Source organism: Tetrao urogallus, assembly GCF_951394365.1.
Source record: "Tetrao urogallus genome assembly, chromosome: 3".
Classification (NCBI taxonomy): domain Eukaryota; kingdom Metazoa; phylum Chordata; class Aves; order Galliformes; family Phasianidae; genus Tetrao; species Tetrao urogallus.
In genome coordinates, this window is record NC_136815.1 from 50,389,316 (window position 1) to 50,414,954 (window position 25,639).

The window sequence follows — 25,639 nt, forward strand, 5'->3', positions numbered from 1 at the left end:
AGTCTCCCTCCTGCTTATATGCTCCCTTCAAGTACTGGAAGGCCACAATGAGGTCTCCCCAGAGCTTTCTTTTCTCGAAGCTAAATAATCCCAGTTCCCTCCTTCAACCTTTCCTCATAGGAGAGGTGCTCCAGCCTTCTGATCATCTTAGTGGCCCTCCTCTGGACCCGCTCCAAGAGCTCCACGTCTTTCCTGTACTGGGGGCCCCAGGTCTGGATGCAGTACTCCAGAGGTATCTCACAAGAGCCAAGTATAGGGGGACAATCGCCTCTCCCTCCCTGCTGGCCACCCCTATTTTAATGCAGCGCAGAACACAGTTGGCCTTCTGGGCTGCAAGCACACATTGGTGGCTCATGTCCAGCTTCTTGTCCACCAGGACCCCAAGTCATATGGTTACAATTTGTGGGAGACCTTTGACTAGTCTAAATCTTCCAGTTCTTCCACTACTTGACCAACTCTCAAACTCTTCTTAATTCAGACAATCCTAAAAAGTTCTTTTATAAAAGGACACTACATTAAAATGCTCAAACTCTGTTGAATTTTATACTATTCCTTACCACTCAACAGATAAAATGAATGGGCCTTATTCATATACTCAGTCCTACAAGTAACAAATAGAATTTGAAATCCCCAGAGGCAGATCTATCTCTAATTTGCAGAGGCAGAATTCCACAAGACTCAACTTTAGAACAAATTAGGATCCCAAATAGCAGGTGTAAGAAAAGCGAAACCTCCAACTGACCTCTAAAGGCATTTTGCAGAAGTAAGATCCACAAGGAATCCCACAGACATACCATACACTCTTTGAAATTTCAAACACACTGTGCTTTGACAGACTGTGGTGTACACACAAAAAGCCTTCACCTTGAAACTCAAGATTGTTCTTGTAAAATTGTTGATCAGCTGCAGGATTCAGAGAGAATCTCCAGAGCATGTCTCAGAGAGATCTCCTATTGAAACTCAGTAGTACTTTTATCTTCAGGAGGACCTCAAGATGCAATTCATGCAAGAAGGATAAAAAACACCAGGTCTACATGTCCTGAATTCTGCTTCTAGAATCTAGTGCTCCTGTGTTACATTTATTTTTTGTATGTCTTTTTCAACTGAATCAGTATTCCTTTATACCTAATCTAGCATATGTGGTTTGTTCAAAGCAAGTTTTGTTCAAGTGATTCCATTGAACATTTGTAATGTGAGGCACTTGTTACTGTACTTTACAGCAATTTACAGAGAATGATTGCTTTACATTAAACAGTTCTTAGCACACTGTCATTGTCTTCTATCTATGAATAGACTGGTTAGTGGTGAGGTCCTAAATCCAGAGTAATTTGAAATCACTGAAGGGTGAAAAGGAAGGATACATCCTTAGCCTTTAATGAATCAATTGCATCATACGTTCTTCACAAGTCAAAATTTTGTTCAATGAAACCTGAAATAAAATTATTTCTGGATTTAAGTAATCAACAACAGTGACTAACAGGAGAAAATTAGAAAGAGAAAGACGAATTCCAGATCAAGGGCTTCGGTGAAGAAAAAAACACATATGAACAAAAATTGGCATAAGAAAAAAGTATGTTAAAAACAGTAAGTTTTGCAAATCTCATTATTTCCTTTCAATGACAAATACTTGCAGCACTATATTACCTGCCTCAGAAATAAGCATTAATTAACAGATTTTACCCTTTTCATTCTAATGTTCTCCTTTTTAAACACCCATTTCTCTTCACAGATAGAATAAATTCCTTGGCATCTGAAACTTCCTTTGTGGGAGGCAAGATTTTGTATTACCCTTTATGGAGCCATGCTTTTGAGAAACACTATCTGTCATTAAACTACTCTCTTCTAGAATTTACTCACTCTCAACTTAATTGCTTGAAAAGCTTCTCAAACCAACTTGTTTCCAGTTCTCAGAGATTAATTTTAATGCCGTATGGGAATATTCATCCTATTCAACATGAGTAGTCTAAATGAATTATGTGCAAGCAAGTTCACTATAGTTTCTCTCTGGTCTGTGGAGGAACTTTCAGGATTCACACTATGACAGACCAATTCCTCTCCACAAATAAAGCACAGTAATCAACTTAGATCAATTACCAAACTTTAAAATGGTGAAAGTTGGGTGAACGAAGTCTAAGGACTGGAAATGAATTCCCAGAGATTCTGAGATCACACAGCTCCCTCCCTCTAACTGCATTTCACATGTGGTTACTCCTCACGTTCTTGTGAGTTTATTATGAAATTTGCAAGATATTAAGTATTAGTTACGGCCTAAGCACTGAAGTCATATTATTATCTACATCTAATATGATAATAATATTATCATATTATTATCTACAAATCTCAATTTTCATATAAATAAAGAAAAAAAAAACCAGCCCATTTTTCCATATGCTGCAGCTGAAGAAAATAATAATAATAATAATAATAATACAAAAATTAAAGCAACTCAATACCAGACAGCACTGGATCACAATCTTTTAAAATGTTGTGACTTCGAAAAAGCCAGTCTCATGATTTCTGGAAACTTAAGATACAACCTTTTAATAAGTGAAGCTGGCAGTTTTGGCATCATTCACTTTTTATTACGAAGTTCAAAACTACTTTCACTGTGGTTTATAGCACTGCTAAATCTAATTTGTAGAAATCAAATCAAATTTTAGAGGATCATGAGAAGAAAATAAATAATTCTTAGGATTACACTCTTCCATTTTCTAAGTTGTTAAGGTACACATGGGTTCTTCTTTCACTCGTCATGTGAAACAGGGGGATTTAGATTAAATGTCAGGGGAAATTTATTACTGAGAGAGTGGTGAGGTGCTAGAATGTGTTGCCCAGAGAGGTTGTGGGTGTCACATCCCTGGAGGTGTTTAAGGCCAGGTTGGATGGAATCCTGGGCAACCTGGTCTAGTACAAGATCCAGAGATTGGTGGCCCTGCTGTGGCAAGGTGATAGGAACTTGATGATCCTTGAGGTCTCTTCCAACCCAAGCCATTCTATGATTCTATCAGAAAGCCTGAATTCAAGTTAGCAACTTGCACCTGTCTCTTTCCCTGAGATTACTTGAATGCTTGCACCTCTGCTGGGAAGTACCTGCACAGGCCAGTCTAACAGTCATTAGCGCTAAAAGAGAAGTGAATTACTCTTACAATGGGCTCTTGTAGCCAAAGGCGGATCAGAGTTGCAAGGGTGTAGTACATCACCAGCAGTAAGACTGGATTGGCGTGGTGATACCAGTGTAACTCTTGATTTTTGATGATCATCCAAGTGCTTGAGCAATTTGTCTGTGTAAGAGAAGTAACACCAAACAACCTGTGGATAAAAAAAAAAACAACAAAAACCAAGTTAGAGAATAAACATCAAATTTTCCATGGTTAAAATATTTTAGTTTCAGAAGTATTTGCTTACCTACCCTATTCAAAAAAAATGCAGTAAACATCTTCATTCCAGAATATTTACTGTTCAGGAATGTGGTTTTTTTTTTTTGCTTGTTTGTTTGTTTTTTTCTCTTGGTTTTCAAAATAAAGCATGGGAGTATATCACTGCACCTATCATGCCAAATGTAAAAACTTCAAATGACCTAAGCCCTTATCACAGCAACATGACATTTCAAAGCAATTTACTGAACTGACATACAAAGCCATTCCATACCCTCTGCCAGGATACAGCTATCTCCTAAGTACATCATGAGAATTCTTTTTTTTAGAAGAAAAAGATAAAACTATTAATAATTGCCTAATTATGGAAAAAACTTGTAGGTGCACAGACCTCCACTGAACACACAGCTGCTGAGAGCAGAAAAGGACAGCATTTGGCACAGTGACAAAGCAACTTCTCTGAATGATCGAATCGTGGAGAAAAAAAAGAAACATTAATTCCATAATTAGTATTAATATAGTTGCAGTAGTAACATGAATGAGATTGGTTGATTATTTCTTGAAAAACTAGGATCTCACAATATTTCTAATGGGTAAGAAGCTTACGTTGGGAAAAGAAACACTTAAGAATAGAAAAAAAAATCCCCAACATTTTTAATTAATTATTTAAATAATAATTTATTAATAATGATAATTTATCAATAATTTATTGATAATAGTTTATTTAATTTATTTTTAATATTTTAGACAAGATGTTTGATGCTTTGTATCCGAAACCAAACTGGTAAGAAGTCATAATTATCCTGTTCTTTCAGTCTGAAATATTTTGCTGAGTTCCAAAACCAGTTCATAAGGTCACCATAGCATACGTCAGTATTCATCATAGCAGTCTGATTTATTGACAATTTGCTACAACATGCCTAAGAGTTTCCAATTGTTACAAGAAATAAATTCAACTCTAAGAGAAGTTTAAGGAAAACAAACATCCTGAACTTAGATTTATTCTGATAGAGTAAAACAAAAATATTACAGTAAATGTTTGCGTGTGTGTGGGGGGGGGGGGGGGGAGGGAGGGTTATTTTTTATTTTTACTGCCAGGGAGTTTAAAAGTAAACAGTAAAGGTCTAAAAGATTACTTCTTTTACCTATTAAAATCCAACATGAAAGAGAGAATGAATACAAAGTATGATATAGAACAGAAATGCACTGCCTGAAATCTACCCATTCAATGCAATTAAATGAAAATCAAAAGAAAAAAGAGAGATTGTTCATTCACTGGGGATTAGTGGCAGGGGTATAATACCATTAAGTGCCAGAACTGGTGTGCTGCAGTATTTTATTAAACAATTTATCAGCACTCCCTTCTCCTTCTGATTGTCAACAAGAGCCAAAGGCTATAAACTTTAAGACTTAGAGCTTTTGGGTGGATCCATGGTTGGAAAGGATAAGAAAAAAAAAAAAGGAAAAAAAAAAATCCTGCGTACAAAATAAAATGCTGTAACTTAAATGAGCTGACAGACCTGTGTTTGGAGTTGACTCATATTCAAACTTCTTTAGCATCCAGGCAAATTCAGAGCCAGTATTATGGTTTGGCTTCACCTGACTGCAATACATGCTGGATTGTATTCTGTTCATATTTCTATCAGCATAGAGGAACATTCTGCTTTATCTGCTTTCTTTTCTGCCAACTGACTTGTAATTTTGACTCCTCAATGATCAGGGTTATTGAGCTCCATCTTCCATCTTGATTTCAGAGTGCATTCCTCCACCTTTAATTCATCTTAATCTTTTCTATGTAAGCACAGTACCAATCACCCTGCTTCTGCTTCACAAATGTCTCGGAATCAGGTTGCAGACCAATTCTTACTGAAGTGAGACATCTTTCCACTGACAGTGAATGCTGAGTATTTCCTACAGAAATCAGGGAAAAACCCTTCTGCCAGGCGGATCTGAACTTATTATCACATATTCCATTCTCCTGTATAACGTACTGTAAAAATACCATCTCAACTCCACTGAAGAAATAATGCATATAATCTATTGCATACCAGTTGGGAAAATGTATTGTTTCGGTTAAAACCTCATTCTCCTAGCTTCATCTACTCACTTCAAATTATCCATGCTTCCTACTAAGAATATGAATTCTGCTCCCATCTGGTCCTGCATTCACCAAACGCCAAGTTATAATGTACCTCTTCCATCCTAGTTGTGAACTAACCAGCAATACATCTAAATCATTTCATCCTGTCTCATAAATCATTACTCCAGAAGAACTGCTGCCCATTTCTAAGGTCTTCTGAGTTTTTGAAGATTGTTAGTTAGAAAGGTACTCAGCACAAATTCCTCATGTCCAAATTTACAACACTTTGATGTCTTGGAAATGTTCCTTCTGTCTACAGGTCTTCAATAGGGCTACAGGTTGCTACTCATTCAATATTTACATTCAACCATTATTTTCAATGAGAACTGCTGATGTAGAACATTTTTCAACGACATGGAATCATCATCTCTTATTTAAAGCTTTTAAATAAACAGGAATGACTGTCATAAAACATGTAAGCATTTACAGTAGGCAATATATACTTGTGCATTATTCAGTTCCGCATATTTCATTCCACGTAGACGACATTATGCACAGCATATTGAGGTTCCACCATATTTGTTACCAGCTCTATATTTCCCAACATGTGTACACACAATTAGTAAAGCCAGAATGCATCTTAGGTGAGGGAAACCAGATGCCAAACAAAACAAGAAATAGCATATCTGGATACAGAAGACAAAAAAACACACAAAGACCCTTACTACTGGAGTCTGTTTACTTTCTACATTTAACTTCACAAACAACCAGAGATTTGCAGGGTGCAATAAATTCATTTTTCTATTCTTGCAAAGAAGCAAAGTTTGTGTTTTTCAATGTCCTCATTCTGCACTTTGTATAAAAACATATAGCAGAAATAATTCAGAAATTTTCAGGAACTATAAGGGGCCAAGAGGAACTTGAATATCTGACTAAGGCACATTCTGAAGTATCACAGTGAAAAGCATTTCCTAAATTAAAGGTTGTATCTATTTGTCTAATTCCTACTTCATTCACTTGTTTTCCCAGCAAAGCTTCCTACTGAAGCTGTGAATCATCCTTCTGGCAGATGCACTTTCACCTTCTGTAACTCTATGGCAAAGTTGTGACCATAAAAACAAAATACACACACACACACACACACACACATAACCCCTTCCCCCCACAAAAATACAAAAAAAAAAAAACAAAAAAAAAAAAAACAGCATTTTCTGCTCTCAGTCTAGTATTAAAAAAACAGAAGAACAATTTTGATTAAAAAAATCCTTTTATACTCTCATCTATTTGACTTAAGGAGTTACTGATTTTATGATTCCTCTATGCACATTGCTAAAACATCTCCAACACTATTATTTTAGTATTACTCTAATACAGAAAATAATTGACATTAACTACTAGTCATGGTAAAAATATGAACAAAAATGCTTATATAAGAAAAAAAAAAATCAACACATAAATATATGCCTTGGATACAGAATTATTAAATATTTCTTACATATCCATTCAGTCTGTGAATTTTGCCTCTGGTAAAAACAATCTGGAACATTTTTCTTTGCAAAAATGTATCTGTCATTTCAGATCTTGGATGTACTGATGCTAAAAGAGCTGATTTCAGACCAGGATTTATTTAATGATTTCCAAACAAGGATGGAAAATAATTCTGACTTTCTGCATAGCATAGGAGATGATAATTCTTGTATTGAACAAATGATTTTCTGTGATACAGTCTTTTAGTGATATGGTCTGAAACTGAAACAGGGGAGGTTTAGATTACATATTAGGAGGAAGTTAGATATTAGGAGGTGATGCACTGGAACAGGTTGCCCAAGGAGGTTGTGGATGCCCCATCCCTGGAGGCATTCAAGGCCAGGCTGGATGTGGCTCTGGGCAGCCTGGTCTGGTGGTTGGCGACCCTGCACATAGCAGGGGGGTTGAAACTCACTGATCATACTGGTCCTTTTCAACCCAGTCCATTCTGTGATTCTACAATCCTATGATTTTGTGACTGAATTAAAGTTTACAGGCATACAATTATGATTTCAAGTGATAGTAAATCTTTAATTGACATACTGCTTTCTATTGCACTTAATTTCTGCAATAATTTTGTCTAGATGAGTTTTCCAGTTGCTGCATCTTCCTACAACTCTGTGTGCTACCTCATATAATACTTCTTACACTGCTTTCCCCTATACAACAGACCTGAAGTCATCTTCTTGTACTTTTTCTGAGCTTCACAATACATAGCAACCTCATCCAATGATGCAGAAAATTTATAATCCACCTCCACCACACTGCACAGCTTACCCCTGTTTATACAGCCCACTTATCGCACTTGGACATCACTCAAATATTAAAGTAGAAGTACACAGGTTGCTCTGAAAATAATGCTTCCTATTTAATTCCATGGAAACTGCAACAAAAAGCAGAATAACACTATTTGACAAGACAAATTCTCAGCTACAAAATCCTATTTTTCAACAGTCACCACCGTTAGATACGCATTTTTGCCAGTGACGAACAAGAACCTGCATGCTGCATTCAAGAACATCTGCACCAGCAGAGGTGACCCACTGTTTCACAGCTGCTATATTTTTGCTTTTTTTTTTTTTTCCCTTTGAACTAACACCAATTACTTCCACTTCCAAAGGACCCATTTCATTTTTGTTGTTGTTCCCAGCATGCTAGCCAGTTCCATGAAAGTGACACTGAACTCTTAATTTTCTGAAAGCAGCTGAACAACTGGAGGATGTAGTAGTGGTGGAGGCAGAGGGAGAAGAGAAGCCCACTATGTAAGGGGTGCTGGAGGCAGAACTCCTAAATGCATGACTACCAGTGTTCACCTCAGCAGTTCAGAGACTCAGAAAGTTCGATTTGAATAAAATGAATGCAATATCTTAGAGATTATTTTAACTTGTCTGAAGGATATTTGGATGACACCGTACTAAAATCCTGGCTGGGTTTGGCAGCTGTTTCATTTGTTTAAGAACTAGGAATAAAAATTACATAAATTACATAAGTAATGCCACTTTAATTACAGAAGCAGCTGCATGCAAAACTCATGAATATGCATAAAAATGCATTAATACAACAAAAACTTGCAAGTTTTCTGCAGAAAGCTTGAAAATAGTAACTTGCAATGTTTTACAGACTCAGCTCTGACTCACTAAGCGGAAGCAGGAGACATACAACAGTTTTTCTCATGAGTCCAACCTAATTCATGACAATGGGCAAGCTCCACATAAATAATTCATGCAGTGCTTTTGATCAAAGAGGACATCAAGTAATTCACAGTGGGATGAAAATGTTTCTCACTGTGTCCTATTGATTCTGCTTCCTCTGAAGAGCCTGAGAGAGCAGCAGATTCTTGGTCCCGTCAAAAATTGTTGAACCACTGTGAACTAATTGCAAGTGCTGGTGAGACTGCACAGTGCTTTGCATTTAGCTCTCATACGTTCTAGCTGGTCATCAATGTACGGTGACAGCAACTGACTGATTTTACTCTTGGCTAACCACCTTCATTGCAAGCATATCACAGCTTAAACTTGCACCCAGATTTGTCAAGCATTTTCCTAAAAGCCTCCTATTCCAAATCATTCTGGTCAGAGACGTTAAGATTGTGTCATTAACTGCATATGTTAATATTATGACATACTTTAAAATGCTCCTCTCTCATAAAATTAAGGAATAGAAAAACTATCTCAGATACCCTAAAAAATAATTAAAGACTGGAAAGAAACAAATCAATGGTTGCAGTATATGCAACTTTCTATATTACATTCTTAAATACTCTTTTTCAAGGTGTCGGAGTCACAAAAACAAACTGAAAACAGCTAACTGGCAGAAAAAAAGAATGAGAAGAAATCTGTGCAGCTATCGCATGCAATGCTTCATCATCTGCTGGATGCCAGAAGCTTCTGTTTCCGTAGGATGCAAAGGCAGGATGTCTGAAATCCCTGAACCCAATGTGATTCTGTTATCAAGGGAAGCTATTACAATGTGTATTTTTACTGAGAATCGCAAATTTTGATCAAGTAGCAAGAAAATATATCCACTAAAGAAGGAACTATCTGGGTGATTTTGGCATGAGAATAAATTGTTGTAATGGTTATCTCTTTTTAAAGACAACCATGCTGATTTCTTTAAGGCTGCTAAATGTAGCTTTAGAAGGTTGTATTTTTTTTGTTGTTGTTGTTTGGTTGATTTGTTGCTTTTTGTTTCTTTCTTTCTTTTTTTTAATCTTTATTTATTTATTTATTAGCTGGCACTGATTAAGAAATTCAGAATCTAATATTGTAGAGGTACAATGCTGATTTCAGTGAGTAATTGTACCACCGAGTATAAAAGCAACTCACACTTTCACATCCACTGTTGCTTTGGCAATGGGCAACAGAAAGGTACAGATATCTGCCTGTACAGAATAGTAATCCTTTTCTAAACCCTCTCATGCGTAGCTGCTATTTGAGTATGTACACTGCACCACGAATTATGCATACTGTAATATAAGGTTTATTTCTACCATAATATAAAATCAATATGGAATTCAGGAACACAGAAGAACTATTTTTATAATAGCGTACTTAGAGCACTACAACACATAGAGTTTTGTTGAAAAGTGCGAGATTGCAGATGGTATTTCATAGTTTCCAAGGCAATTTAACACCTTTTTAAAGTCATCGTCATCCAAATATTCCTGTTACTGCGTGTAACATTTTAACAGTTGCTTTTTTCCCACAATAAGCTGGATGTACATTACAAATACTGACTGATTTAAACAGGAAAGAGTATTTCGCAGCCCTTGCTTCCTGTTTCAGGAAAAGATTTACCATAGACTAATAAAATAAAATAAAACAATGATGCAAGTCTGCAACTTCGATATGGCAGCAGACTGGAAATTAAATCCAGAACAGGGCAATGAAGATTACAGTTTGAAGAAAATGTTTGTACCAAGCCACTTCAAGAGCCGCACTTCCTGATGTAGTATTTAGGATTACCGGAATTTTTTTGCTGCAGCCAGTACATCTTGGATGGTTATTCACAACAATGGCATCAGAGACTTCAGCTGTCTGGGTTGGGTTTGGGGAATCTATCCTTTTAGAACTCTGATTTTATGAACAGAGGGAGTCTTTAAGTCATGTGGATATTTTCTATTGTACATTTACTGCACTCTCCTCACATGCAGGAGAGGAGAGGAGAGGAGAGGAGAGGAGAGGAGAGGAGAGGAGAGGAGGGGAGGGGAGGGGAGGGGAGGGGAGGGGAGTTATATAGGCTGGGAATTCAGACCACATTGTGCTTTATGCTCCAGTGTGAGCAGTGACCCAGCATTTTTAAATAAATAGCAGAACATGGGGAGAGAAGAAGTGGGAAAGTTGTAGGGATGTACTGCATTAAGCATTCTAAAGTGTTAGGGTTAAGATGAACAGGAGGCATTGGTTTTATAAGGGGAAAAGTGATAAGCAGGAAAATTAGCATTTATCTTTCCAAATCATGTTATTTATAAGAATTTTCAAAAATTGAGCTAATCTTTCAATCTTCTCCTCAGCTCAGCAGAAGAACTATGCAGGGAGATATTGCAGACACAAATTTCAGCCCACAGCTGGGTGAAAAGTATTAAATTTATAAATTTCTGAGTGATATAAATTTTAAAAAGCATTGAAAGTATTTGTAGTACTTAAAGACCTGGACCCTAAACATGGGTAATTCAGAACTGACTAAATGGAACTGTGCCATATTAACAACAACAAAAAAATCTGATTGTGTTGAGAAGAATTACGATAAATTTCAGCTTAACAGTTAATAAAGTTTTGGAAATATTTGAAAACATAGACTAAGACTGGAAGTGTTTTCCTTCAGAGTGTTGCTATCACAACATTCTAATACAGGCATATATACAATGAATATAGGCTTGGTGGGTAGATCATTCTAACTTTTGTTTTAACATAATCATATTTCTATAGCTCTTTAGCAGATGTCTATGCACTTATTTTCTACTAACTCTTGGTTTCCATAGCTTCTATTGGATCAAAGCTATTCTGGCAATGACAAAACCAGATCTAATATATCTCCCACCCTCTTCTAAACATCAGTGACTATTCTTTTAAAGGAGAACTAATTTCCAACACAAAGCTATTGCATGAGAAACCTCATGGAAAAAAAAAAAAAAAAAAAGTAATTTAAAACTTGTGTGCTAATATCATGCATATAATGAGGACAGAGAGAAATTATGAGCCATTAATCCAGGAAGCAGCAGGGATGAAAGGATAGCTTTAGGGGTTGTGAACTATATAAGAGCTAGCAAAAACTCCAAATACAATACCAATCTTTATTCAGAGAGAAAAAATAAAAGACCATAAAAGTAGCCACAATAAAATCACTTTACTGTCAAGTGAATTAACAACTTTAAAACAGGATGTTAAATCATATCTGCTACATAGCCTGTTTCTTTAAAGTAACCAGATAATGGAATTTTCTTTGAGACTATGTGACTGGAAGCTGTTACAGACTGAACATCCATTAAAAATGACTGAAATTCAGACATTCAAATACTTCATATATCTAAAATAGAGCAGCTTCCCCGAGAGGAATTTAAGGCTGAACATAAGGATTTGAGATGCACCACATTTCATCTGCTAATCAAGCACTGCAGTGACCTTCTACTCCAAAAATTCATAGTATGCTTTCATTACCTTAGAGGCAATAATTCCCCACTGTTATCATCACTAGTGGATGTAGGTATACAAATGCCTTGGTTACTAACACAAAGTCTATCTCCAAAATCTGACATAAAGATTTATTTTATCAGTGGATTTCCTCTATGGATCCCTAAGCTATTTCATTAGCCACTGTAGGGCTCAGCTATGCTCTGAATTTCTGGTGAATGCTGATATTGACATTGACCTTTTCAGCACATCAGTGAACTAGAAATGCAGTGATTTTGCTTTTGCCTTTGGGGACATTTACTGGGACTTCCAGAGGTGAAGATCTGCTAAGAAAAGATGCTGAAACATCGTTTTCCAGTATCTTTTTCCCATTCTTTCATCTCTGCTTGACAGATAAGTTGGGATCACCAGATAGGAAGGCAAGAACAAGGTGAAAGGGGATGAAGCTACTAAGTTGCTTTTGGGCCCTGTCTGATTCCTATCAAGAGTCTCTCTTCCAATACCATTCTCCCTTATAAGCAGAAGCATCACTGCTTAAAAAGCAGACCTGAGGCTGCCAATCCCTACCCCAGCAAGGCTGGGCTCCATAGCCCTAGCCGAATGGTTCCATGGGGACCCCCTGCCATTTCTTGGGCAGATGGTACCCAGATACTCCCTTCTCATTTTTTTACCACAAAATTCCCTGTTGAGGCATTTTCAAACCATTTCAGCTACAGACAAGGGGCATTTTGGGAATCCCTAAGGTTGCAGGAGCTGAGTCAGTGTTTCACAAAATCACGGGATTGTAGAAATGGGAAGAAAACTCTGAAGATCACCAAGCCCAGCCCCCCTGCTAGAGCAGGTTTGCAGGATTAGATGAGAAGCAAAGAAAAGCCATTGCAAAGGAGAGCTCTGGATGGCATTGAGAACAGTGGTTTGACACCCTCTCCCCTTCCACACATATGTACACACTCACTGCAATCCAAATGAAAAGCAGTTCCTACAGAACAGCACCATCTGGGGAAGAATAACACCCAGACAGCACCAGCAAAATGAAAAGTTTTCAATGTTTCATTGCATTTTCTACTCAGAAAGGAATGAGAAAACAGGTCCTAGTTTCTGCGGAGCCACGCAGAAAACAGAAGGAAAACTGAAGGCATGCTCAGAAGCATCTCTGGCTACAAATCCCGTTGCCAAAGGATAAGCTTGGACACCTCAGCACACAGCAGGAGGCATGGCTTAACAACATCTGTCCATGCCAATTAGTAACTAAGGTTATTGGTTTTCAAAGTGAGTTGGCAGATCTGCTGAAGGAACAGGAGCCAACAGTCTTACCCCAGAAAGTCTCACACATGCAGAGCAGAGAGGACAGCCTGACCCCAGAACTCAATCATGGAAGGCAGCCCACCAGCAGCCTTCTTGTCCTAAGTTTGGATGCTGGGAGAAGAATGGATTTATGCAATTAATCCATTGCATGTAAGCTTCAGCTGAAATCAGACAATGGAGACCATGGTCAAGTGTCCCTAGTGAGCTGCTGGCAATTAGTAGAGCAGTGCTACCTGATCAGAACGTGCATGTGACTCAATACATCAAGCAACCACATGACCATGCATGTCTGCCAACTGAAGAGATTTAAAGTGTAGCTTCACACTCATTTCAACTTTGGGGTGATGTGGTCTGCAATCCAAGAATCTAAGGACAGAGGCTGCAACCAACAGCTCTGAGTTTTATTCCAAACTCTGACTACATGTAGGGGTTATGCAATTCATCTAATTTTTTCACCTCTGAAATGGAAGGATGATACTTTTCAGTCACATAGACAGTCTTCATGCTTGTGATGCATGAAAAAGATAGAGATTTTCCAAATACTCAGTTGGCAGTGAAACAGACTGAAAGGAAAGCAAGAGTGATTGAGACCAAATTAAAAGGTTCTGCAGTAGAAAATAGGAGCTAAGAAGATATTCCTCTATTTAGCAAAGAATACACTAAGGCAGATAGTTGTCCATCCCAACATTATTTTAATATAGAAAAAAAAAGAATAGAATATAACTTTGTATAGGAAGGAAGATAAAGGGATCATAAACAATATAACATGGGGAAATGCCTAATTAACTAATTATACAGCCCAAACTGTATAACAGCCAATTTTAAATAGTTTGTAGATTGTACCTCATTGGCTGAGTTTTTATCTGCTAGTTACCACCTTCAGCTAAATGAACACGAGCGAGAGATGAAGTGCATCCTCACAAAGGAGCTGCCGTGCAGATAGATGCTCACTCCCCTGTGTGTACTCAGCTGAGATCAGTCAGGACTTTTTTTAGTACTACCTCTGAGAAATGTGAGGTGATTCATTTGCTAATGTTTATTTGTTGAGTTTAAAACACAGAGAGATAGATAAGTGCTAACTATTTATCATCGTAATTCCGGGGCATGCCAGGGTATGAAAATAAATGCTGGCTAGCAATAGTAAGGAGAGGCTTGTTATGCCAAGAGAAGTCAGCAATCTATATAAACCATACCTCCTAATGCCATAAAGCAGTAACAATCTGAGTCTGACAGGAAGGGAGTTTGGATCTCTCTGTTATTCTTCTGTCCTTTTTAGGCACTTGCTTAGTGATCATAGTAGGCAGAACGGTGTTGTTCCAAAAGAAAAGACAATTAAAGGCTCAATTCTTCAAAGGCATCACCTAGATGTTCTCACAGGGTAGCCTGTGACAGGCAAAAGCCTTTATTCACATTTCAATGTGGAAATCATGAGTCGATACACTGCGTATAGAAGATGATCTGGCTCTTGCTGACAATGAGCAGAGCTTCTTTCAGTGTCGAGCTGTGTTGGGTGCAAGTCATGGGACTGGATGTAAAAGTGGGAGGGTTCTGTTATGAATTCACCTACTTCAGCCAAATAAGAGCCAACAGGCAAGTTTATCATAGCTCAGTGGCACTAGTAAAATCTTTGACACCTTTCCCCACCCCTTGCACCTCAACATCCCAACAAATACCAAGAAATAACGGACAACTTCTACTCTTACATTAATACACAGCTATTTGAGGGCAGAAGACAGCAAGAAGGTGGCAACTTGCCAGCATTATGTCATGCAATGGTGACCAGTTTTATGTTTGTAGTGTAAGCTCAGTTTCCAGATACAGTGTAAGTGTTGCTGGGAATGCCAAGACTCCCCTCTCCCCACTAATGAGAACCACCTGCGATAAAAGAAAACTAGTCTCTCCTGAGTGCTGAAGGCTGTTGTTTTTAAGAGCACGTCTCTTAGTTTACATCTCTTGTTGTCTTTAAAATGTGTTGGCATGTCTCTTATTTGCATTCCTTTTGTAGTGAAGGGGAAGATCGAGCCATCAGTCACCAGTAGCACAACTCCAGTATCAGGTATGTACAATGCACAGGACACGTACAGCCCAGCACAGCTCACAATGTGGCCACCCCCAGCCCTGTGCCATCATGGTGGTGGCTTTGCCCCACTGAGTGGCCTGGCCTGGCCCCCAGGCACACACACATCACTCAGCAACAACCATCAGCACACTATTAACGTTACCTGAGCTGAAACTAGGGCATGCAGAGGGTGCAGCGCAGTGCCAACTCAAGTTCTGGCAAAAAAATTTTAAGCATTTTGGCTAAACGTAGTCCTGAGAATAGTGAAAAATACAGTCTTGCTTTCAGTTTGGATAAATGAAGTTGAGAACAGGTTTCAAAACTGCCGAAAAGAATAATCAATTTTTCATTCAAAATGAATACATTTTTCAAATGGAATGTATGGAGTTGCAATCAGACATTTAGCTCAAAAATCTTACCAGACTTCTAAGAGAGAAGTTCGCTTCACAATCATACCTTAGTCATGTCATTGCCTTTGGCAGAAAACATGTTTGTGAACAACTATTGTCAAAGATGAAGCACAAGAAGAGTAAAATTTCATTGAAAATATCTGATGAGCACCTGGAGTACTTGCTAAGAATTGCAGTCAATGCCATCAAATCAGACTGATGAGTTAGTTTCACAAAACCAAGCCACATATCTCACTGGTCAGTGGCAAAAACAACAGTGGGTCACCTCTGCTGGTGCAGGTTTTGACGAGTGTGGCACGCAGGCTCCAGGTCATCACTGGTGAAAACGCACAGCTAATGGTGTTAATTATATTAAAAAATAGTGCTTTGTAGCTGAAAATTTATTCCATCAAGCAGAGTTACTGCTCATCTGCTGTAGTTTCCATGGAAATTAATTAGGTATTACTTTCAGAGTGACCTACACATTTACAGCCCAAAACAACTCCTCTTCACTCAGCGTGGCTCAGGCAAGCCAAAAAGTTGAACACGCGTGAGTAATATGATCAAAGTCATGCCTGCTTCTACTGAGACTGCTTTTGGCATTTGGTAGGGAGTGAGAGTTATGAAGGACACAAATGGCTATGGGGATGAAGAGTCACTGTACTGACTGACAGATACATTTCCGCAGTCTACCTACCAGTTCAGCTATTGCTTTTTTCTATAGAATTTCAAACATCTTGTAAATTCTGGCACAAACAGGAATTTGCTGATTTTAAAGAATGGCAGTATGCAGTGAATAGAGACAGCTTTTAATAACCAAGTGAAAACCAGCAAGGGCTACAGATTCTCACTAATATAACTGTTAAGTCTACACTCACTTCCCCATTGTCACTACTGGACTTCCACCAAAACCTAAGCTAACCATTTTAAATCAATACTGATACAACTCTGCTGTAAAGTGATTGCAGAGTAGATATTTATTGCATGCCAGCTGATAAGTGAATCCCCAAGGAATCCCTCCAAATGAGCACTGAAAGAAGTGGATTCATTTTGGAAGAACCTCTGAATGCCCACATAATAGACACAAAGCTGGAAATCTCACAGGAGCGAGCAGATTTGCAACATCTCCAAGCCTTTCCTGCTACAACTGACTGGGAACTCCACAAGTGCTTCTCCAATTGCATTTGGTTATTCCAGACAGCGCTAACAGGTTGGTTAACAGTACAGAACTCAGAATATAAAGTATTAAATTAACCTTCTGCAGTCTTACAGAAAGTTCAATTTTAAATTAAATTCTGGGCCAGGTTCACTCAATAGGACTATTCCTTTGCCAGTCATCTTGAGCAGTTCTTGATACAAACCACACCAGCTTGCTCCAGGGAAGTAAGGCGCCAAAAGGGAACAAAAGAATATGGAAGGCTTGTTAAGCACCAGTACATCTCCCTCTTAGGAATGAGAAATAAACTTAATGGAAAAGTTCAGAAGGCTTCTTATGATTTTTTTTATTATTCCTTGGTTCACTTTTTTCAACTCTTATTTTCAACCCCCTCTGCCATACTGCCATGAATGCATTTAACAGCTCGCCAGCCCCAGCTACAGGTGTTTTATGTGATGTAGGATGATCATGTTAATCTTTCTATTCAGAGCAGCCTTTTGTTACCATCTGTCAATAAAATTAAAGTTTCCTCACCGAGTTCATTCAATTTCACTTGCAATTTATTTACCCTCCTTGTTTATTGAGGCAGGAGCTAGAGAAACCATTCTGAGTTCAAAGCCTCACAGAGAATTTGCACAATCCATGAGCAAAGGGATAAAAATCTTACAACTTCTGGTGAGAAGAGACTAAGAGTAATATTTAACTTGATAAGATAAACAGTAGAACTTATGTATAAGACAGGTTTTACAAACTGAAATCATCAAGAACTGTCAGAGCTCTCCAAAGATTCCTTGGTCTTGTTTTTAGATGTTCCCTCCCTTCATCTTAATCCCACTGCATTGCTCTACTTTGTTGAACTGAACAGTACCGACTGTCTACTCGTTTCTAACTGCCGTGGTTTTCAGAAACAAAGTATGTGCTGTCATGCTGCCTGTGAACAAGGGCTTTTATATCTGACCTTTTCCTAATAAAGTCTGGTCAGCTTCAATTGGATCTGACAAAAAAAGTAACAATCTTCTCAAAAACATGAAAATCTGAGTTTTTCTTTTTTTTTTTTTTTTTTTAAAAAAAAGAGAGAGAGAGAAGAGATGGTACAAATGCCTCTCATAAAAATGTCCATCTCACAAAATTAAACACTTGTGTGAAAGATTGTCTTTGGACACCAGATATAAAATATTAGATAGTTAATAAAAAACAAATGTTCTGCTGATAGGAAAGTGTTCATTCTACAGTACTGAAATGTTTCCTAGCATAATATTGAGAAGTTCACTTTGTGTGGAGTACAAAGTTGTGGGTCAAAACATCCACTGTAGAATCATGCAATTCAGAACAGCATTCACAGTGGGCTATTTATCTCTTAGTTTAGAAAGCAATTAGAATAATAGCAAGGATGGTTGCTGTCTTTGGTCAACAGGAGCCTGAACTTGCATTTCTAAGCTGTTAACAGAATCATTCACTTCCTTTGTAAAATAATTTTAAAAATAAAGATAAGGAAGCTGAAGACAAAACAGTAAGAAAGGACATAAACTAAAGTCTTCTATCTAAGTAGTATTAATAGTCTCCTAATCTATGATGTACTATACAGCTAATATGAAGCTCAGCTGCAAAGGAATAATACAACATTGCATCAATCACCTAAACTGTGTAAGAGGGAAATCCTGGCTCTCAAAGCCAAACCAGCCATAGTGACAGAAGTAGGGGCCAGTATGGCATGGTTCAGAGCCATATGAAAGAATAAATTGTGCTTTTACTGATAGAGGAAAATGGAAACAGAGTAAGGGCATAGCTATATCTTTGCATGGCAAGCATCCAGAGGTCTCTGTCCTGACAGCAAGTGTTGTAGTGCCATGGTGGTAAGTGGCTAAGAAATCAGGCAGGAGGCACAAAAGCCATGCCAGTCAAGGGGCAGCTCAATATAGGACACACAAATGAACTTCAAACACTCTATCTTACCAAACTCTGCCTCATGACCAGTCAGAGAACAACTCCAAGACAGAAATTCATATGGGGATACAAATACTCTGCCACTCCCAGGCTAGCCATCCTCGAGGCAGTGACAAAGATGGTCTGCAGCAAGGGCTGCTACTGGGAGCAACTCATGGGAAATGCTGTTGCCCACCTCTCAGTTCCAACTGCACTGCAAATGCAGAAAGAGATCAGTGCCTTACCCTGCAGTGATACAGACACTGCCAACAAGGGAATCGACCAGCATTATGATGCTATTTTGGCAATATCTTCTAATCCTGCTGAGATTTTATTGGCACTCCTATCCTTTCAGAAGGATAGAATTTCAGAAAGACAATTACAGCTGGGTATCTGACCCCTATCTGACAGCTCCAGGAACATTCTAAGACTGTGCTTAGACCCTATACTCTGAATATCCAGGGCCTTTGGGCTACATATTCCAAATGCTCTTTGTAGGTTCAGGTGGAAAATTTTTTACTGGACTTATCTCAGATGAATCTAAAGAAAACCTGGATATTCTGAATCCACATCTGTAGGAATACTCCTCCCCCATCAAGTAACAAGTTTGTTACCAATCACTGTAAGACCTATTTAAAAATCCTGTTCTTGAAGAGATTTATAGGCACCTTTCAGAAGAAAATTTCCAGTTTAAGACAGCCTGAGATTTGCCTTCCCCACTCAGATTGCAATGAAGCAAACAGATGGTAATTCCAGATTCACTTACAGATTTCACAGAAGCTGTGAAATGATGTACACCTGTCAAGAGGCTGGCACTCCCTGGACTCCCAGATTTGCTTCAATTCATAAGAGTGATCTTTTTCCTATAGATTAAGCCTTTTTTGTTTAAACTATTTTGAACATTACTTGCATGAAAACTACAAGCAATGTAAGATCTACATGTAAGACCAATACAAGATGTGAATCTCTAAGACAACACGTAGGTTTTTGTTTAAATCTGATTGTGGGATTTTTAAACAAATAAGCATGTAAGCAAAGTTTTGGACAGGAATAACTTTACTAACTCAAGATAAACTTCATACCACTGCACTGATCCTATTTCTTCACGTTGGCAAGACTTTCTCATTGCCCTAATTGCATCCTTTTGCCAAGACAAGCTGCAACAGGAAGAAAAGAGGCAGCAATCTGAAAAATGATACACATTATTGTGTATTTTTTCAGGCTATGACACTGTGTACATAATTTCTAAAGTCATTTTAGCTAATCGACTTGTTTTTATTAAATCAGGTGAAAAGAATTTCATGGCAGAAGTATGATATTTTGAGAATTTTGCTTTAAGTGTGTACTTCTCACGATTGTTTTCCCATCTCTGTAAATCAACAATTCTGTGATAAATATAGCAGCAAGTCAACATGGGGGGTAACTATTTTAAATGAAGGTGTGAAAGAAGTGTGCTTGTTTAATTTTTCAGAGATCAGGCAGTATTTAACCAGTGCAAACTTATGCAACTAGATAACTCCTATCTGAAGAGCAGATTTGCCTTATTAAGACCAGTCCCCCTGTTCAACTTCGGTGACCACTTTCCTGGGCAGTCAGAGCACTGCTTTGAATGATTGCTCCTCACATCTCCACCATGGGCTGGTCTGCAGAAGAAAAGCTGTGAAGACTAGAGAAAGCTTCATGCAAGCTCTTCACTAGCGTACCTGACACATAAAGCTACACTTCAGTTTTTCAGTGCCCTACATATTTTCCAATGTGCGCATCCCAGAGCACGCTGCACGGCATTTAAATGTGTGTCCATGCCATTTCTATACGCCCACTGCAGAACCAGAAAACCACAACAAAGATCTGAAACTCTGTAGAAGATCAATGTCTCCATGTTTGGTAGCAGCAATACAACAGATACAAAGCGCTGTGTTATCATCATATCCTATTGCGGAGTGGTGCAGAATCTCATAAGGTTCCAGGGCAGAACACATAAGTTCACCAAACCAGACCAGAGAAAATATATTTCCCTGGGTTTATTTCAGACCATTCCTTTCAACCAAATTATTTTCCTCTGGCAACGCTATTCAATCACTTCTTACAATCACAGTTACTGAGTTTTGAGTTGAAGTGTTCTTAAAAGGAAGGAGCTGCTCAAGCACAATTCGAACCTAAGCTGACAAATATTAATTTGAGAATTTTCCAGCCTGTCTGGAGCTGTCTAACTTTATCTAGTCTGAAATCAATCAGTGAAGTGGCAAGCTGAGTGATTATTTAGAGACAACACATCTTTATGTGAACCTGAAACAACTTGCAGATTTCTTGTGAACTTGAGAAATACCAATGTTAGCCTTATGCTCTGCAGAGAGGAGAAATATCCATGTACCCTTGCATCTTAGGAGAGCCTGAGGGTCAAGCCCTCAAAACTTTCCAGAAAAATAATAGCCCTTCTTCCTTATGTTTCCCTATTTTGTTCATGGATTAAGTTCCATCTCTAATGGCTCTAAAGTTACCAAATGCAAATACATGTACCTTTTCTACATTTCTGAATACAGTGAGTTTTTTGCAGCTAAATAGAGTTCACACAACTGTGTAAATATGAGAACAGTCTTTACTTCTCCTTTTGCAAAAAGACATTAAATAAAATATTCTGCGTGAGAACATTAGACAGAAACACTGACAATCAAATTATTTTCCCAACATATACTTCACCCATTCAAGACATCTGCTAGTATTAATGGGATCTCTGCATATTTAGCTCTGTTTCAAACCAAGACGGCACATAAAATAACAAGACTTCGGTTTTTTTTCTGGGATAAGAAACTCTAACATATTTTTTCTGTACCATACCAGTGCACGTTACTCTCATTTCCTTCTGCTCTAGCTGCTGCTTATATGCTAGTCCTACTCCAGTCATTAAAAGCAACTTTTCCTTATCCTCAAATTTTCACATTCAAGCAATCTGAATACCTGCCTCGATGCTCATCAAACAGTTCTCCCTAAAAGCAGATTAAAGAAAATTCACAGAAGAACTGTGACTGAGGAAAGAAGAAAATAATTACTGCACCTTCTGTTGAAGATGCTATCAATGCTTTGCATCTTCAGATACGATTTCCTACGTAATTTAGAAGATAGCTCTTCACACCATATGTAAAAAACAGAGTTCAGAAAAGTGCAATTTCAACAGAAAGTCTGCAAACAGATTACACAATTCTTGCTTAAACAAAGCCTATCAAGAACAGAAGTTCCAAAGCCCAACAACAGGATTTTTTTAATCCAAACTCTGAAGGTGCTTTGTTTTTCTTCAGCAAGATAAAGAGAATTTGCTTGCAATCATATTTTTAATTTCAAAAATAAGTGACTGAGCTGAATTGGTATTTGTACACTAAATGAAATTTAATCATAAATGGTAGCATTACACTATTAACAAAAAAGAAATTAACACAGAAACTAATTTGGAAACTAAATAAATTGAAAATTCAAGTTGAATCAAGTTAGTAATAAATATATTAAAATGAAGAAAGAGACTTTTACAACTGATGTGTCTTAAGAGCGCTTCTTGTATTCTAACAGAAATGTTGCGAAACATACTTCCTTTCCATGAGATTTTTTTTCCTGTTTGTAACATCGTGAGATGATATCCTCATACCTAAATAGATGAAACGTTTTGTTTCTTTTATGAATACACGGCGAAAGCAATACAAAAGTTTTAGGGAAGTTGTGAGTACTTCAGCAATTCAGAACTAGAAATCACTCATTTTCCCACATTGACCTCTAGGTGGCACAAGAGAACCTAAACGAAGTAAACCTTTTTCTGATTTTCCTGGTAATCCTCTGCTCTCCAAAATCAGCTTCCTCAAATCAGCAGTTCCAACATCACAGAACACACAACTATTAATGTGTACCAAACAACATATCAAAATAAGTATTAAAGTACCAACTACTGTGGCTAAGCAGCCATTGTTTTTTACTGCTTTTAATGAGGTGCTTTGAGATATCATAAATTAATAGATTCACAGTACATCTGATGTCCCTTCCCATTCAACTTACAATACTTACAGGGAACAATGAACTTACTAGAAGAAAAAAAAATAAGTTTTACAACAAGTTTAAGGCAAGGAATGGCACTAAATGGCACACAATGGCACTAGAAAATATACCCTGAAAAGAGTTTGCAACCACAGTGCAGAAGAAAAGATAGGCATAAAATACGTTTTACTTCATCTTCTTTTAGACTGCAGTATAAAGGCATATCAAAACATTAAAGGGTTAGCACAGCCAGTATTTACTGCAGCAGTAACATAAAAATGATGTGGCTGTTGATATGAACATAAGATTGGCATGTTCTGTGTGACCACAGGAAAATTTTATATTCCCAGCCTAGTATTATGCACAGCAGATGATGTACCACAACTGCCCTGAGTCTCTGCACACAAGGATGGCAGATTACTTGTGCATTTTGCCTCATTAAGACACTACTTCATTAGACCTCTGAATATTTCTTTCCCTCAAAGAAAAATGCGCATGTATTCAACTCCTTTGCATCAGTGCTGCTGCTGGTTTCCTTTATCTCCTGTATTAGCCAAATCCTTCTCACTCATATCTGAGGATCACTTTGATAAAAACAAAACTCATCCTCCCCTACTAGGAAGCCCCAGCTCTCTCTACCCAATTTCCCAGACAGGGCTGTCACTGCTCTACTATCCAAAACCATTCAGCCCATTGTGCTTCCACTCTTCAAAGAGCAAACAAGACTTTTTCCAAACTTATGCATTGAATCTGTCAAAGCAAAGGCCATATGCTTCAGCATGTGATAACAGAGCATTGCATCAGATGGCCACAAGAAAGGAATTTCTCTTACCTGGCATAGAAGTCTTTCGGTGGAACAACCTCCTGAAAGAACTGCAGCTGGTACAGATAAAGTCCAATCAAGTGCCCTGCACTGAATATAGCCATTAATACACACAGACAGCTGAATATCAGCGGATCAAATGCTTGGCAACAGGACCACCATGTGCACAGGCCCAAAAATACAAAGAAATATACAGCTGAGGTCAAGGATGGCACCATCATACCTGCAAAAACAAAAACGAGGAGGGTTGAAAAAATGTGGGAAAAAACACCATTTGGTTAAATCTAATGTCTGACAAATGTATTTAATAACTTAATCTAACTATCTTTATGCTAACTATTACAGTTAGCTCTTAAGTCTGTTGTTTAGGGTAGTATGGTTAGGTTGTGGTTGGGCTTGATGATTTTTCAGGTCTTTTCCAACTCAGCAATTCTATGATTCTATGATTCTATCTGTTGGGAGAGTAGAGGAAAAGGATTTTGGTGTTTCTTGCTCAATTCTGTACTTTTTCTGTACCTTAGCACTTGGGTTGCAACCACTCTTCAGAAATCTTCTCTTACATTTGTAAAAATATTTCACAAAGCATGGAGAAAACCAGAAATGCAGCTGCAAGACTAGTCAATAGATGCACTGCCATATTAAATTTCAAAATGAATTTTAAGTACAAGATGCTAAAATGACACGATGGATGAACAGTGAAAAGCCTTGTCATGTAAAACTTCAGATATTTTGCGTCAGTAAAAATGAAAAAAAACACCATGATGCATATACTGATGCCTATACATCTGCACCTTTCACAGAACAGAGTTCTTGCAAGGCATAATGGGACAGAGAGGGGCTCAGAAGACAAGGGGCTTCACTCCTGATTTCAGTGGCAGAGATTCTCAAAAGCTGGAGTGGCCACATCCACGTGATGCTAGGCAACATATATATACCACAAGGACCCTCAGCTATGGAAATGTTGCCTGAGTTTCATTACCACATCCTTTTCCATCATAGAAAGCTTGTCTCTGCTCCAGTGCCGGCTTCTCCATAGGTTTACAGATTTAAACACGTGGCAAGACCACAGGGATCATTTATTCTGATTGCCTTTGTAATGAAGGATATAAAACTTCACCCAGTAATTTCTGCCTTGAGCCTCTGACTACTTATTTTCTTCCTTCAAAGAGATACTTTGTCTTCATTTAATCACTTTAGGAGAAGGAGAATATGCTATATCCATGCATAAGTTGTTTATATGGCCAATTACTCAGGCAGTGAAAAATTCAAAATTTATTTCTGGTCTCAAATTGCCCAAGTTTACCACTTAGCTGTTGGATCACATTATAAGTTCTGTTGGATGAGACGTCTGCTACAAAAATGTAGGCCCTTTGTAACTTTGTCAGTACTTTCAGACTGCAATCAAATCATCATTCATCTTTTTTTTCTTTTTCCTGGCACATTGACTAAGGAAGTATTTAACTAATTAAACGTGAGGTCTCTCTCAGGAATATCTCTGGAATACAGGCTTCCAAGACCTCAGGCCCTTCTTTTTTTTTTTTTTTTTTTTTTTGTTACTCTCTTCTGAACACTTCCCAGTCCTCAGTGTATTTTGGAATTACACAGACAAGCTGCCCAGTGCCACTGAAGAAAATGTCTCCTACCACTGCTGTTCTTCAGTTTCATCTGCCAAAGGTCATTTTCTTTTTGTTTGTTTGTGTTACATCCATGCAAATTCAGAAAGAGACTGAAATCATTTGCCTGTATCTATCGATCACTTTTATTTCATAGCACTCTCTTCCCTGATGTCAGTCTCCATGCTGATCCACATTGCCTATTTTTTTTCCTTTTTAGATTTATTACTTTGATTTTGTTTATGTG

At 37.9% G+C, this 25,639-nt stretch overlaps 1 protein-coding gene across 1 annotated transcript in view; it reads right to left on the reverse strand.

Moving 5' to 3' along the window:
- Nucleotides 1-25,639, reverse strand: part of PIEZO2 (piezo type mechanosensitive ion channel component 2) — a gene marked incomplete at both ends in the record, with an annotated part of 287,728 nt that overhangs the window by 90,655 nt on the left and 171,434 nt on the right. Inside the window, 2 exons of the mRNA XM_079533880.1 lie at nt 3,147-3,309; nt 23,789-24,002. Coding sequence (XP_079390006.1) covers nt 3,147-3,309; nt 23,789-24,002 — 377 coding nt within the window. The remainder of the gene's footprint in view (nt 1-3,146; nt 3,310-23,788; nt 24,003-25,639) is intronic.